At 43.9% G+C, this 13072-nt stretch overlaps 1 protein-coding gene across 6 annotated transcripts in view; it reads left to right on the top strand.

Annotated features, from left to right (window-relative positions):
- Positions 1-13072, top strand: part of fcho1 (FCH and mu domain containing endocytic adaptor 1) — a 62190-nt gene that overhangs the window by 32274 nt on the left and 16844 nt on the right. For all 6 annotated transcript variants that reach the window (XM_040034972.1, XM_040034967.1, XM_040034968.1 and 3 more), the window contains exons 4-12: positions 2410-2484; positions 4288-4429; positions 4639-4791; positions 7846-7950; positions 9389-9487; positions 10218-10314; positions 10482-10599; positions 10687-10711; positions 13007-13067. In XM_040034972.1, the coding sequence (XP_039890906.1) occupies positions 2410-2484; positions 4288-4429; positions 4639-4791; positions 7846-7950; positions 9389-9487; positions 10218-10314; positions 10482-10599; positions 10687-10711; positions 13007-13067 (875 nt within the window). The remainder of the gene's footprint in view (positions 1-2409; positions 2485-4287; positions 4430-4638; positions 4792-7845; positions 7951-9388; positions 9488-10217; positions 10315-10481; positions 10600-10686; positions 10712-13006; positions 13068-13072) is intronic.

The following is a 13072-nucleotide window of genomic DNA, read 5'->3' as shown; positions in this document are numbered from 1 at the left end:
TAATCAGTTACTATGCATGTAGACACAGTGCACGTCTTTGGGACCTTTTTAAATGGTTTGCAAACTAAAATAAATCAGTCAGATGAAATCTAGTTGTTATTTTTCTTAGCAAAATCAGCATGAGCCATCTACGAGTCAGTAATAACTGGTGGTGCCATCGTGTCTGGGATGTAAAAACAGGACAGTTGCACACTGACACAAAACTAAGTTGAGAGTGTGTAACATCAAATACTCTGTCAACTCATTTGTGATTTGCAGTTAGCACACTGAGGGGAGTAATGAGGAGTTTGTGCTCTCACAGCTGGATGCTAACGCGTACAGAGCACACTGTCAGACCAGCGATATAATCCTGACATCGATTCAGAGTGCTGTGCACATTCCTCACAGGGGAAATTCACTTATCTGCTTGGAAAGCAGCAGACAACAAATCAGCAGTCAGGAAATGAAATGGCACTGTGGGTGAAACCGTGTGCGATCCTGCAGGATGGAGGCGAGGCAATTGTCCTGATAAATTTCCTCAATCTTTCTCTCTCGCCACTTTCCCGAAAGGTCATTTTGATATAAGAGAGTCTATGAAACACTCGGTTAAAGTACCAGAGCAACTCTTCAGCCACACTATCAGGGTTTCTGCATTCTCTGCATAGTACTGTATTTACTTTAAGGAAGACAATCTGATTGGCTAGAGCTTGGAGTCTGAGGATAGACGACGGTTGTCTAAATAAAATGTAGGAGAGAACAGCCTTTAAATATATCATTCAATGAGCTAATTAGTTACTAAACATCACATAATTATAGAATTATAGAATTATGTACTGAGAGACTTTAAGTTAGATACAGTTGTTCACCGTTTCCAACAGTGTGAGGATCTCTTCCTGGAAATAAAAAGTATTTGGATTATAGTTGGTGGATGTCCTACAGACACTGCATTAAATAAACATTCATTACACAGAAGAAGAAGAAGAAGCACATGAAAGTGTTGGGCCGGACGTGTTATTGGTGAATCCAGGTGTATAAATGAAGCACTCAGCCGTCTGTCTTTACAAACACTTGTGAAATAATGGCTCATTCTAAAAAGCTCACTTACTGTGGGATTGTAATAGGATGGCAGCCCGTTTGTGAAGTTTCTTCCCTCTTTCATATTCCACAATAAGCTGTAAGTTGTGTTATTACAACGAGGAAGCAAATAGAAACCGCAGCAACTCAGCCATAAAGTGGCAGACCACATGAAGTCACAGAGCGCCGAGGCGCACAGTGTGTCACAGTCTGCAACGCTCCAAACTTCCTCTGGCAGTAACGTCAGCACACAGTCTGTGCACCGGGAGCTTCCATGACTGAGCAGCTCCTGCAGGTGTCATTTGTAGGTGTCCCGTGATAACTTCACTCTGGGATAAAATAACTGGTCATCTTTACGGGAACCACGAGCCATGGAAGGCTGGGCAAAGCACAACAACAAAAAACAGATTTTAAGCCTTTCTAATAAAAAGTAACAATAATAAACAAAACTTTAAAGCACGACCGTCAACAGTAACATTAATTCTCTATGCGTGCTGTGTCGACACAGATCAAATAGAGCCCCCATGAATTTTTAATAGGTGCAGTTTAGTATCCAAAGATATACAGATGTTCACAAGGAGCACTAATGTGAGATTCCATTAAAATAAACCACTTCTGAAACTCCTAAAACATCAAACATTTAACCTGTTACCACAAATCAAGCCTCGTCTTTGGCCTCCTACAGAATAGAACTGGATCCTTTCGGATAATCAAACGCCTAAAGAGGTCAGTTTAATTTAAGATATAAGTAATAACTTGTGAGACTGATTCAAACTCTCTGCACGAGACGGAGAGCAACGATAAGTCTGTTTGTTTACGACTCTCGGTTCTCCTCTGCAGCAGGTTCCTCTGTTCTCGGGATATTTGGATCGATGTTCCTCTGCTGTCCCTTCAGGGTCCACAGATGGTTATTAAAGTTTTATGGCCAACCTTGTAAACATCTATTTATCATTTAAATGTGGCTCCTTGTAACAGTTACCCAACACAGATGAAAATTAATCTTTATCTCACAGACTCTGACTCAGGAGGCAGATGCCCGGTGTCTGGGCCAAAGTAAGCTCTAGATGGAGAGCATAACATATGAGGCCATTAGCTGATGCAATGGCGTTGTGAGGAAGTGCTACTGGAGTGCATTTGGTTTATCGGTCTAAAGGGTATTTAGATTAATTTACATTTCAGGGGGTTTGCGCATCATTAGTCTTGTCATGCTATTAGGATAACAGGAAGGCTAAGAAAAGGTGTGCAGCTCCACCTTGCAGGCATACATGCATATGTGGATGAGATATAAAATTAGTCTAGCCACGTGTCCTGTTCATGCTTACGTATATATGTTTTTCTCACTTTCTTTCCCTAAAGGGCTGCTATCGAGGAGACTTACTCTAAATCAATGAGTAAACTAGCTAAAATGGCCAGCAATGGAAGTCCACAAGGGTGAGTACCTCATGTACGATATATAACAGCAGGACGGCGTCCTGTGAAGGGGTTCAGAAAATTACTGTATAGATTTTATTTCCCAGAAGGTGCTGGTTTGGTAATTATAGATGTGATGGTCATATGGCTGCATATGAGATATGGATGAGCACCATCTGTGGCACCAAATGCCCACATTTGTGATGCCATTCAGCCTATATCGTTCCAGTCATGTCGTCTACTCTTTGATGCATGATATCTGTATGTTTAATTACTCTCTAGGACTGAATCACTGGACACGATTACACAAGTCTGCAATGGTTCAAAGGTTTTTCTGTATTTGTTTGTTTTAAAGCTGATTTGGCTCATGTGGAAATACTTTGCTGTGCTAATCATATTTCAGTAACATGATTAGAGTGTGTGGATTGTTTGGCTGTTGTCAATCAAATCTTATCAAAACACAACCAAATAAGCTGAGTTTTGTTTTTTACTTCACATTATAAGACAACAAACAGTTTTCTTGGCATTATTTAGAGTTTAGGTTTGGTTTTTAAACTGCGTCGTCTGGTAGCTGCATGTATACTCCGTGCTACACTGTTGCAGTCCAACATCACTGCTGTGATTATATATGCAACAAAGCACACTCCTGCACACTCTGGTCAGTGATTCGTTTTAGTCAGACAGGGCTGTGAGAGCCCTGCATCATTGATTTCCACATACATCGATCAGCCATACCATCGATGCTCTTGGTCTGCAGCGGTCAGTGTCCCTCAAAATTGGTTCGAGGAAGGAACAGACGTACCAGCGACGTGGTTGTAGGCAGCCAAGCCTCACTGATGTGTGTCGGGAGTGAAGGGAGTGAAGGCCGGCCTGCGTGGTCCCATCAACAGACGAAAAAGTTCATGCTGGTTCTGATAAAAGGTGTCAGAGCAGTCGGTGCTCAGTCAGGGTGTTGACTCCTGTCCACAACTGAAAGCGCCAACAATGTTCTTCAGAGCTGGACCACGGCGTAATGGAAGAAGACTTTCTTTTATATCACATGGATCGTCAGATGCATGTGCTTCATCTGCTATCGATCTGCATCAGGCCAGCGGAGGCAGTGTGATGCTTTGGGCAGTGTTCTGCTAGGAAACCTTGGGACCCGCCATCTATGTGGATTTACTTCGACCCGTACCACCTACCTAAGCATTTTTGCAGACCATGTACACTTTTTCATGGGAAACGTATTCCCTGATGGCTATGACCTCTTTCAGCAGGATAAAGCACACAGGCACAAAGCAGGAATGGTTCAGGATCGGTTTGAGGTTCATAACAACAAGTTTGAGGTGCTTCCGAATTCTCCAGAGCTCAGTCGAGTCAATTGTTGGTGGGATGTGCTGGACAAACGAGTCCCAATCCGTGGAGGCCTCACCTCCCAACTTACTGTTGCTAACATCTTCAGACAGCACACCGTCAGAGGTCTAGTGGAGTCTGCGCCTCGATGGGTCAGGGTTGTTTCGCCACCAAATGGGACCAACAGAATATTAGACAGACTGTTATGCTTGATGTTCGAAGGCAAATCAATTTCAGTGATCTCCGAGTAACAAAATGAGAATAAATTTGTGTAAAATAATAACTGCAAATGTAATTTTACATTTTTGGAAACATTTAGTCCTGTTAGTGATGATTAAAAACTATTAATATGGTGCCCGACATGAACAAATATACCTATGAAATACTCGGTGGTCAACGATTTCTTAAGCGTAGTGGAAAATGTAGGAGTCTTTAGGACAACAGTGGAATTACATGTTGATTATCTCTTATTACTATCTGCATATTTTCCAGGACTTTTGCTCCCATGTGGGATGTTTTCAGGGTGTCTTCAGACAAACTTGCCCTCTGCCACCTCGAGCTGATGAAGAAGTTCAACGATCTCATCCGCGATATCAACAAGTACGCAGACGAGCAGGTCAAAATTCACCGCAAGGTACGTATCTGAAGTGAGGGGGGAAAAACACACTTCACCCCAGTCCTGCCAGCCCTGATCAGCTCTTTTCTCAGAGGATATCCAGTTACCATCCTTTCCTTCATGTAATTGGTGCATTTGCCCTGAAAAGTACTCTGTACAATGATCCCCTGCACAGTATGTCCATGTGTAGGCTTTATTCTTTATGCATGTTTATGTGTATCAACCAGACTAAGGAGGAGATGGTGGGGACGGTGGAGGCGGTGCAGGTGCTTCAGGTTCAGAGCGGACAGCTTCAGAAGTCCAAGGAGGGTTACCACGCCAAATGTTTAGAGCTGGATCGACTCAGGAAGGAGGGAGGTCCTCAGAAAGAGCTGGAGAAGGTTCGCCTAACCTTTCTCACTGCAGAAACCAACTGCAAAGTGTCCCATGAAATGAAATGTTTCTGTTGTTGCAGAGGTTTGTTGTTGTTGCAGCATCATCTCGCTCAGAAAGTTTGAATTAGATTCAATAATTTAAAAACATGAATGCCTGGGTGATGTTAAGTCTCAAGCATGAGAAATCTCTTGTTTTAAGTAAATATCAACTAGATAGAGAAGGTCTGCAGCAGCGTGAGGGAGCCAGGCTACATATTTCATGCTGGCCTTGGAAAATCTCATAAACTGAAAGCGTGGCTCGAAAAGGAATGAGCAACCTCGAGTTTCAATCAACTGAAGAATATTTACCAAAATCCACTGCTGAAAAAAAAATAAAGGAACAGTTTGAACACACATCAGATCTCTCGGTTGGATTTAGGTCGGGCGGGGTGGGGACCAATCGGTGGTATCGGTTCCTTCATCCTCCAGGAACTGCCTGCATGCCCTCACCACGTGAGGCCGGACGTTGGCGTGCACGTGAAGGAACCCTGGGCTCCCTGCACAAGCGTAGAGACGCGTAGTGGGTCAGAGCATTTCATGCTGGTACTTAATGGCAGTCGGTGCTGTTACCTAGCCTCGTTAGAAAGAGCCGTGACAAGACCAAAAACATTTCTCAGGTGCAGAAATGTCCACAAAAAGTACTCATTAAGTCAGAGAGTAACACAAATGTTCTAATAGAGCTGTAACTAATGTAAGAGTATACAATAACAGGAACATTACAGAATATCTTTACAATAAAATAAAAACAGCCAGCATTAAAAAAAAATACTGGAACATAAGTATGGTCAGTTAACTGTCATTAATTAGTCATAATTATCAGTTCTCTTCATGATGGAGACAGGATCTCTCAGGATCTAGTGATAAATAACAGCTACAGTGTCTTTGTCAGCATCACAGATAAAGTTTGGTCTGATTAAATTTGGGAAACACTTGATAATCAGTAGATTGTACGTGTGTGGGTGTTTGCTGCAGAACATCTGATATGACGTGCTATTCTGACTTAGTCTGGTTATAAGCTGCCCACAGCTGTACACACTGGTCTCTCCTTCCTCTGCAGCTGACACTGTAGGCTTGTATCTCTCATCTCCTGCAAGCTGGTTTATTTTTTTTACACCAACTAAAATGTTATTTCTCAGGAAGTGGCTGCAGGAACCTTGAAGAACTGCAGATCTTGGTATCGTTTAAAATACCCAACTTTACACATTAAATGCATCCGGTGCATACAGCCTGGTAGAAAAGTAGATTTCCTCATCATTGCAGCTGTGTTATAGATGATTTTATTTATTATTCTTCTATCTGGATACTGGAATTTCTTTATTTATATTTTAAGAAATGATCTAAATATGTCAGTGCCTCTGTGCTTTACTCCCGTACACTGTATGGATTCAGTTTGGTAAACCTGGCTGTTGTTTGCTGAATGTTTTTAATCATTTGGTCACTTCTGTCTCCTAAAAACTAACATGGCAGCAGTCAAAGCGCAGCTATGGCCGTCTTTCGTATACAGCCTTTGCCAATCTGTGGCCACAGGTCGTGGTAGTTCTGTAAAAATTAACATTTAAAATATATTTGCTTGCAAGTTCATTAAAACTCATATATTAATAATCTTGTCAGACCTGTCAAAGAACTGCGTTTTGATGAGGTTTAGATGGGAGCAGAGAATCATGGAGCGAGGAGCAGCCGGCCGAACAAACTAAATGCACAGCTGTCTTTCAGAAGAAACGCTTCCTGGAGTCATCGCACTTCTGTCTGAGGTGCTCTTTGGGAGCGATACGTACTGGTTTATACACCCAGAAACTCCAGGGCCCCTCTTCTGTGGAACCAGCTTCCAGTTTGGATTCGGGAGACAGACACTATCTCTACTTTCAAGATTAGGCTTCAAACTTTCCTTTTTGCTAAAGCATATAGTTAGGGCTGGACCAGGTGACCCTGAATCCTCCCTTAGTTATGCTGCAATAGACGTAGGCTGCCGGGGATTCCCATGATGCACTGGGTCTTTCTTCTTCTCTCACTATGTGTTAACAGACCTCTCTGCACTGAATCATACTTATTATTAATCTCAAGCCCCTCCCCGAGCCTGGTTCTGTCGGAGGTTTCTTCCTGTTAAAAGGGAGTTTTTCCTTCCCACTGTCGCCAAAGTGCTGCTCATAGGGGGTCATATGGTTGTTGGGTTTTTCTCTGTGTGTATTATTGTAGGGTCTACCTTACAATATTAAGCACCTTGAGGCGACTGTTGTTGTGATTTGTTGCTGTATAAATAAAACTGAACTGGATTGAATTAAGGCGGCGCTCCCTTTTCAAAAGACTTTGTTCATGTGAAGGTTATTACAAACAGTCTGTGAACACACCGACAGGAGATGTCTTTAAAACCTTGGCAGGTGAAAGAGGACGAAGATTCACCAAAATTGAATTCAAATCTGACAAAGAGAACAAAAAGGGGAAACGTGGTGACATAACTGCGTCTCTAATAAAGTTTATGAGAAAGCTGTAAAATCCCCGTTTAACTCCGGATACTTACTGGCCCGTAAGCCTTCAATCCAAAAAACGTTCCTTTGGTTAAGACTCCTGTGTCTGTCTGCTTGTCGTGTTGAAAGAGCGATGTGATCAAAGGCTTGTGGTGTAGACGGGTTACTATTCTGAAGCAAGCTAGAAAGAAAGAACCTGAACACACAAACGAATCTGTAGTTATCGTAGTAGGACTCAAACTGCCATCAGAGTTCATCACTGAGAGCTCACAGGTGAGCCCTTTAACAACTGCCAACACTCAAAAGTGTCATAAATATGTTTTGAAAGTAGCACGTGGTCACATTTGAGAAGTTGTAACAAAGTCGTTCTTATTTCAGGACAGCCAGCTGATGACTGGTTACATAATCTGAGTATATGTGATGTGTTCCAGCGTTGCTGCAGACATTTTTTAACAAATCTGTCTCGTTCTCTTGTGGAGTCATTTACTTTTATGTCCGTCTTGTGATCGAGGGTCAGTATTTAAGGGCCGTTGTCTTTTTTCCTTTTTCCCCTCACTAGGCGGAGCTGAAGTCAAAGAAAGCAGCCGAGTCGTTCGCGCTGTGCATCGAGAAGTACAACCGCGTGGGAGGAGAGTTTGAGCAGAAGATGAGCGAGTCCGCCCAGGTCAGCTCCGACTCCAGCTGGGCCTAAAGCCACTTTTCTCTCTCTCTCCCACCCTCTGATTTACTGATTTATGCATTTCTGCTTCTCTCGGGCTGGATTTTTCTCTCCGTATCCTCCCACCACACGAGAACTCGCTCTTATCTGTTCGTTTGTCATCCTACATCCTGCTTTGCCCAAAAAAGGAAACCTCTGCCCCCGACTCCTAAACACCCACCGACCTGTGCACACATCCCGCAACCCTGCTCGTTACCTTTAATCACCGGCTCTGCACTTCCATGGTTACTGCTGCTGTTACCATGGAAATCTTCAACAAACCCCGTTGAGCGGCTTTGTGTTTTAGATTTGAGATGGCGACAGGAATCTCAGCGACCAATTATCTGTTGTAATAGCTCTGAAGGAAAAGGTCTGGTAGTAATTATGAGGAAGTACTTGGAAGAACAACGTGTCAGGAGACGGTCGTCCGGGTGGAGGAAGGCTGCTTTTTATAAGATCAAAATCCTCACGCCTTTTAATTTGTCCAAGAGAAGAAGAAAACGCACGCGGTGTGTGTTCACGCACATTCCTCCTGCAGGAACTGTAAATATGAAACCCCTGAGAAGCCGAGGGCAGCGTGCCGTACACCAAAAACAACACCGGCTTTAGGGAGAAGCTTAAAGGTGCATTTTGCTTGTTGATGCAGTTGACAGACGGGCACCTTCACACGATACAAAGTCAGCGGTGAGGCATGAGTTATTGATTGGACCGCTTTGGCAACGGCCATCCTAAACGATTATTCGACTAACTGTTGAAGCTAGTTATCCACAAACTCACTGGCAAACTAAACCAAATGCACCAGAGATGGTTCAGACCCAGAGCAGTTTGTTGTGATGTTTCAGGGAGAAACCAGTTGCATACACAGAAGCGTCGCAGTGAAACCTTGAGCCGTGTCACAGTGCAGATGGAAATGAGGACTCTGCCTGAGGCTGACAGCAGCAGTGTTTTATATTTGCTCTCCAAGCCCAGATCTTGCATGTATAATTGGAGTAAAGGAGCTGGCACAAGCTTGCTCATAAGCTTGCTTCTCCACCGAAAGCCAATTTCCCCTATATCAAGACAATTCCCCTGAAGCAGACAGCGACAAATGAGCTGGCTGAATAAAGAGCCAGATCAAACTCAAATGCTAAATCTTCTCGAATTATCGCGGGTTTAACGACCTGGCGAGCCGGTGCCTCCGTAGCTGGCTGACCGCCCAGCTGCAGCGCGGCTCTTTTTCAAAGGCTATTTCCATTTTATTGAATAAAGGTCGAGTTTGAAGAGTGTGGTGGTTGCTCGAAATGCAGAAAAAAACCAAGCCCCACAGTAAGTAGCTCTTAAATCTCAAACCCCACACGAGGGTTTTGGAGCCGTAAAGCAAAGGCTTTTCTTGTCTCACCATCTCTGTCTGTGTGTGTTCGAGCAGAAGTTTCAGGAAATCGAGGAGGCTCATCTGCGGCAGATGAAACAGCTCATCAAAGGTTACTCCCACTCCATAGAAGACACCCACGTCCAGGTGGGACAGGTACGCTCGAGTTCATGTGAAATCCTGCTCTCGTGTATTTCGCCTCGTTCTTTTCATGCCGTCTTTTTCTTTCATCGTTTCCTCCTGGAGTTATGTTTGTTTAAAGCTCGGTGGGAGAGCCGAGCAGAGCCACAAATCTGGTTCAGGATTTGTGGTGACAGTTGATGGTGGACCGCACACGCTAGGTGTCCTTGCAGATGTGTCAGAGGTGGAATGGTGATTCCAGTGTTTCCCAGTATGACCATAAACAGCGTGTGCTCTGTTTCCTGCTGGGGGGATTTTTATGTGCGGCTTATTTTAAACAAACAGTGTTTGTGGGTAAATTAGAGCAAGGAACTGACGTATCAGCACACAGACGCTGTAGCGGTCTGTCGTGGTGAAGAGAGAGCGCTTGATTTACCGGCCAATCTACGTCCCTACCCTCACCTGTGGTCACGAGCTGTGGGTAGTGACCGAAAGAACGAGATCATGAATAAAAGTGACAGAAATGAGCTTCCTCCGACGGGTGGCTGGCCTCTCCCCTAGAGATGGAGTGAGATGTTCAGCCATCTGTGAGGGGCTCAGAGTAGAACCGCTGCTCCTCCACATCGAAGGGAGGCAGCTGGGGTGGTTCGGGCATCTGACACGGACGCCTCCTGGGTGAGGTGTTCTGGGAGAGATTACATCTCTCCAGCGTGTCCTGGGTCTGGGTCAGTAACCAAATAAATCCTTCTGCTGTTCTCAACTGCAGGTTCACGAAGAATTCAAGCAGAACGTGGAGAACATCGGCATCGATAACCTCATTCAGAAATTTGCTGAACAGAAGGGCACGGGCAAAGATCGTCCAGGTACTGTGAGCTGGCTCGTCCAGTTAGGAGGAAACATTCAGCTGCAGAAGTTGCATAACAATAAAATATGAAGACACCCGCATTCATAACAGCAGCGTGGAAGCTGATTCACAGAAGCAAACGGTGACTGGCTTAAATGGATGGATGTGTGTGTGATTTTCACGCAGCTGCGGTTGGATTTGAGGAATACATGACAGCTTTGGCGCCCGAAGGAGGGAAAAAGAGTCGGGCGAAGGCCTTCAGGATACCCGGTCTGGGCAAGAGGGACAAAGAGCCAGACTCTGCGTGAGTGTGCGCGTCAATGCTCCCAATAATACACATCGAGTGTCTGAGGGATTTTCTGATTCACCTGCGTGTTCGTCTTATTTGCAGCGATTCGGCCGTGACCGAGGCTCTGGTGAGTATTTCACAAAAGGTTTAAAGGCCTGTGTGTGTGTGTGTGTGTGTGTGTGTGTGTGTGTGTGTGTGTGTGTGTGTGTGTGTGTGTGTGTTTGCGTTTACGATGTGCCTGACGGTGTGGGGTTTCCTCGATCTATTTCGGTGCTTCTGGGAACAAACTTGTGCCAGAGGGGAAGTGCAGCGCTCCACGTGAGGGCACGTGTTTGCGTACCCACCGAGTTGTGTACAAGTGCTGTAAACAGAGGTGTGTAGCTTCGGCCTGTGGTCGCTGCCACAGTGTCATCCAGCAGACTGAGACGGAGAGTAATCTAATTACACAGGTTTGGTTTCTCGATCAATGGACTTTAAGCAGCCACTGATTTAATTAAAGTTTAGATATGAAATTGTTTTATTTAAAGGTTAGATTAGGTTATGATTAGATTAATAAGTAAACAAACAGTAAACTGTTTATTTTTTATTTAATTTTTTTTGTATATTTTCATTTTTGTTTTGTTATCTTTAACCTCCTGAGACCCGAACTCTTCAACAGCATCTTAAATTTCTCTTTGATATTTGGGCTGATTGGGGCCCAAGAACGAAAAAACAAAGAATTACCAGATTTATTTATTTATTTATTTTTTTACCTTATTTTTGTTTTTAAGAAAAATGAGAGCCACGTATGAGGATATTCGTTTAAAATTTTGATAGAACAGCAGCAGCATAACGTCCTCGTAAGTGGATATCAGGCCCATGTAAAGCAAAATTGAGTATTTTGGTCTAAATAACCCAGAATGAGATGTCTTCATATGTGGACGCAGGTCCCAGGAGGTTAAATGAACTTTAAGAAGTTTGCAGAGGTTATCTGTAGGTAACCGGCTGTGAATAACTAAGTCTAACTAGCTAAGCAGCTTATTCTCTTTCTCTTGACCAGATTTTCTTTAGAGATGAAGAAATAAGATCTTAAATGTACAAGTGAGGTCAGAGGTCAAATGTTATATTTAGAATCCCCGTATACCTGGACTATTACCTGAATTCTTCCAACACAAACAAAGGCAGCAGAATGTTTTAAGGATAAAAGACAATTTATGAACCTTTGACCTTATTTGACCTTTAAGAAAAGGTCAAAGGTTCAAAGTAACATGATCTGAGGAATCCCCGTGCATCATTCCCTGTATGTTGAGTTTTATATAACAGTATTAACACTTTGACCTTCAGATCAACACATTTCCCTTAAAGGAAAGGTCAGAGGTCAAAAATGTTACACAGTACTTTGTTGTAATAATCAGTTTCTAAGGCTTTTTTTTTTTAAACACATAAATCTTTCATTTAACCTTGAACACCTCGGTGCCAGATGATAAGATGACCCCACTCTGCAGCTCTACAACGTTTTATCGGTTCTGCCTGTAAACACGAGACCTCGACCTTTGAATGACTCATTCAAAGCTGTCCGAGCTTTCACAGACTGGACGACACATCCCAGCGCCGCCGCAAACACGACCTCATTGACGCAGAGCTCAAAGAAACGAGAAAAACGGCTCATTTTTCATGTATAACTTTCTAGAGTTTATCACTGATTTTATGTTTGATGCTGAGCGGGTGACGCGGAGCCCAACAGCAGGCCGTTATTGTCAGACCGCGACGTGTAATCACTGAGTGCTAATGTAAAATCATTGATCTTTACATCTACAGCACGTGGCTTACTGCAGTTAAGCTGCAGCTGCATTTGTCTTATTGATGTGACTTTTATAACCTCGTCATATTAACTGGATCACTCGCCTGCTCCTTAATTCTCGTCTTTCCCTGCGATCCTGTTCAAAAACACGTCAGGCGGTCTCGGTTACACTTGTCATCTCAGACCCACAGAGGTCTGTTTGTTGAAACCGCGTGTAATGAAATATCATCTTAATAAGCCCGCGCTCCAAAAATAACTGCTCCCATGTTGGCGAGGTATTAGTTTGGATTTCCTCTCGTCTTTATCGTGCTTTCACTCCCAGACGTCCTGCCTTGCTTAAACGATTTCCGTCAAACTTGGAAGTGCTCTTGCTGCTTCAGCGAGCTGCTGGCAAGAATGTGTTTAATGCACAGCAGCTGCAGCAGTTAGTCACCGACTCGCACCAAACAGTGTGTCATATTTTTCAGCTGTATTATTCCCACTAATGGAAAGCTCTCAGTGCGCGCAGGCCGGAGTGCTCAGTTACACCGTGTGACAAAACACTTCTTTGTGTCAGATATCAGCCGCTTGTCTCTGATCCAGCTGCCGTCTGCCTCCCTCTCTCCCTCCTCTGTGCGCGTATGTTCCCATTCATTCCCGCAGAATTCCCCCCTGGAAGTAGACGACGAAGGATTCGTCATCCGAGCTGACAGCACTCAGAATGATATC

This window comes from Simochromis diagramma, unplaced genomic scaffold (assembly GCF_900408965.1).
Source record: "Simochromis diagramma unplaced genomic scaffold, fSimDia1.1 OVJJ01000816.1, whole genome shotgun sequence".
Lineage (NCBI taxonomy): Eukaryota > Metazoa > Chordata > Actinopteri > Cichliformes > Cichlidae > Simochromis > Simochromis diagramma.
This window is presented reverse-complemented; position numbering and strand designations above follow the sequence as displayed.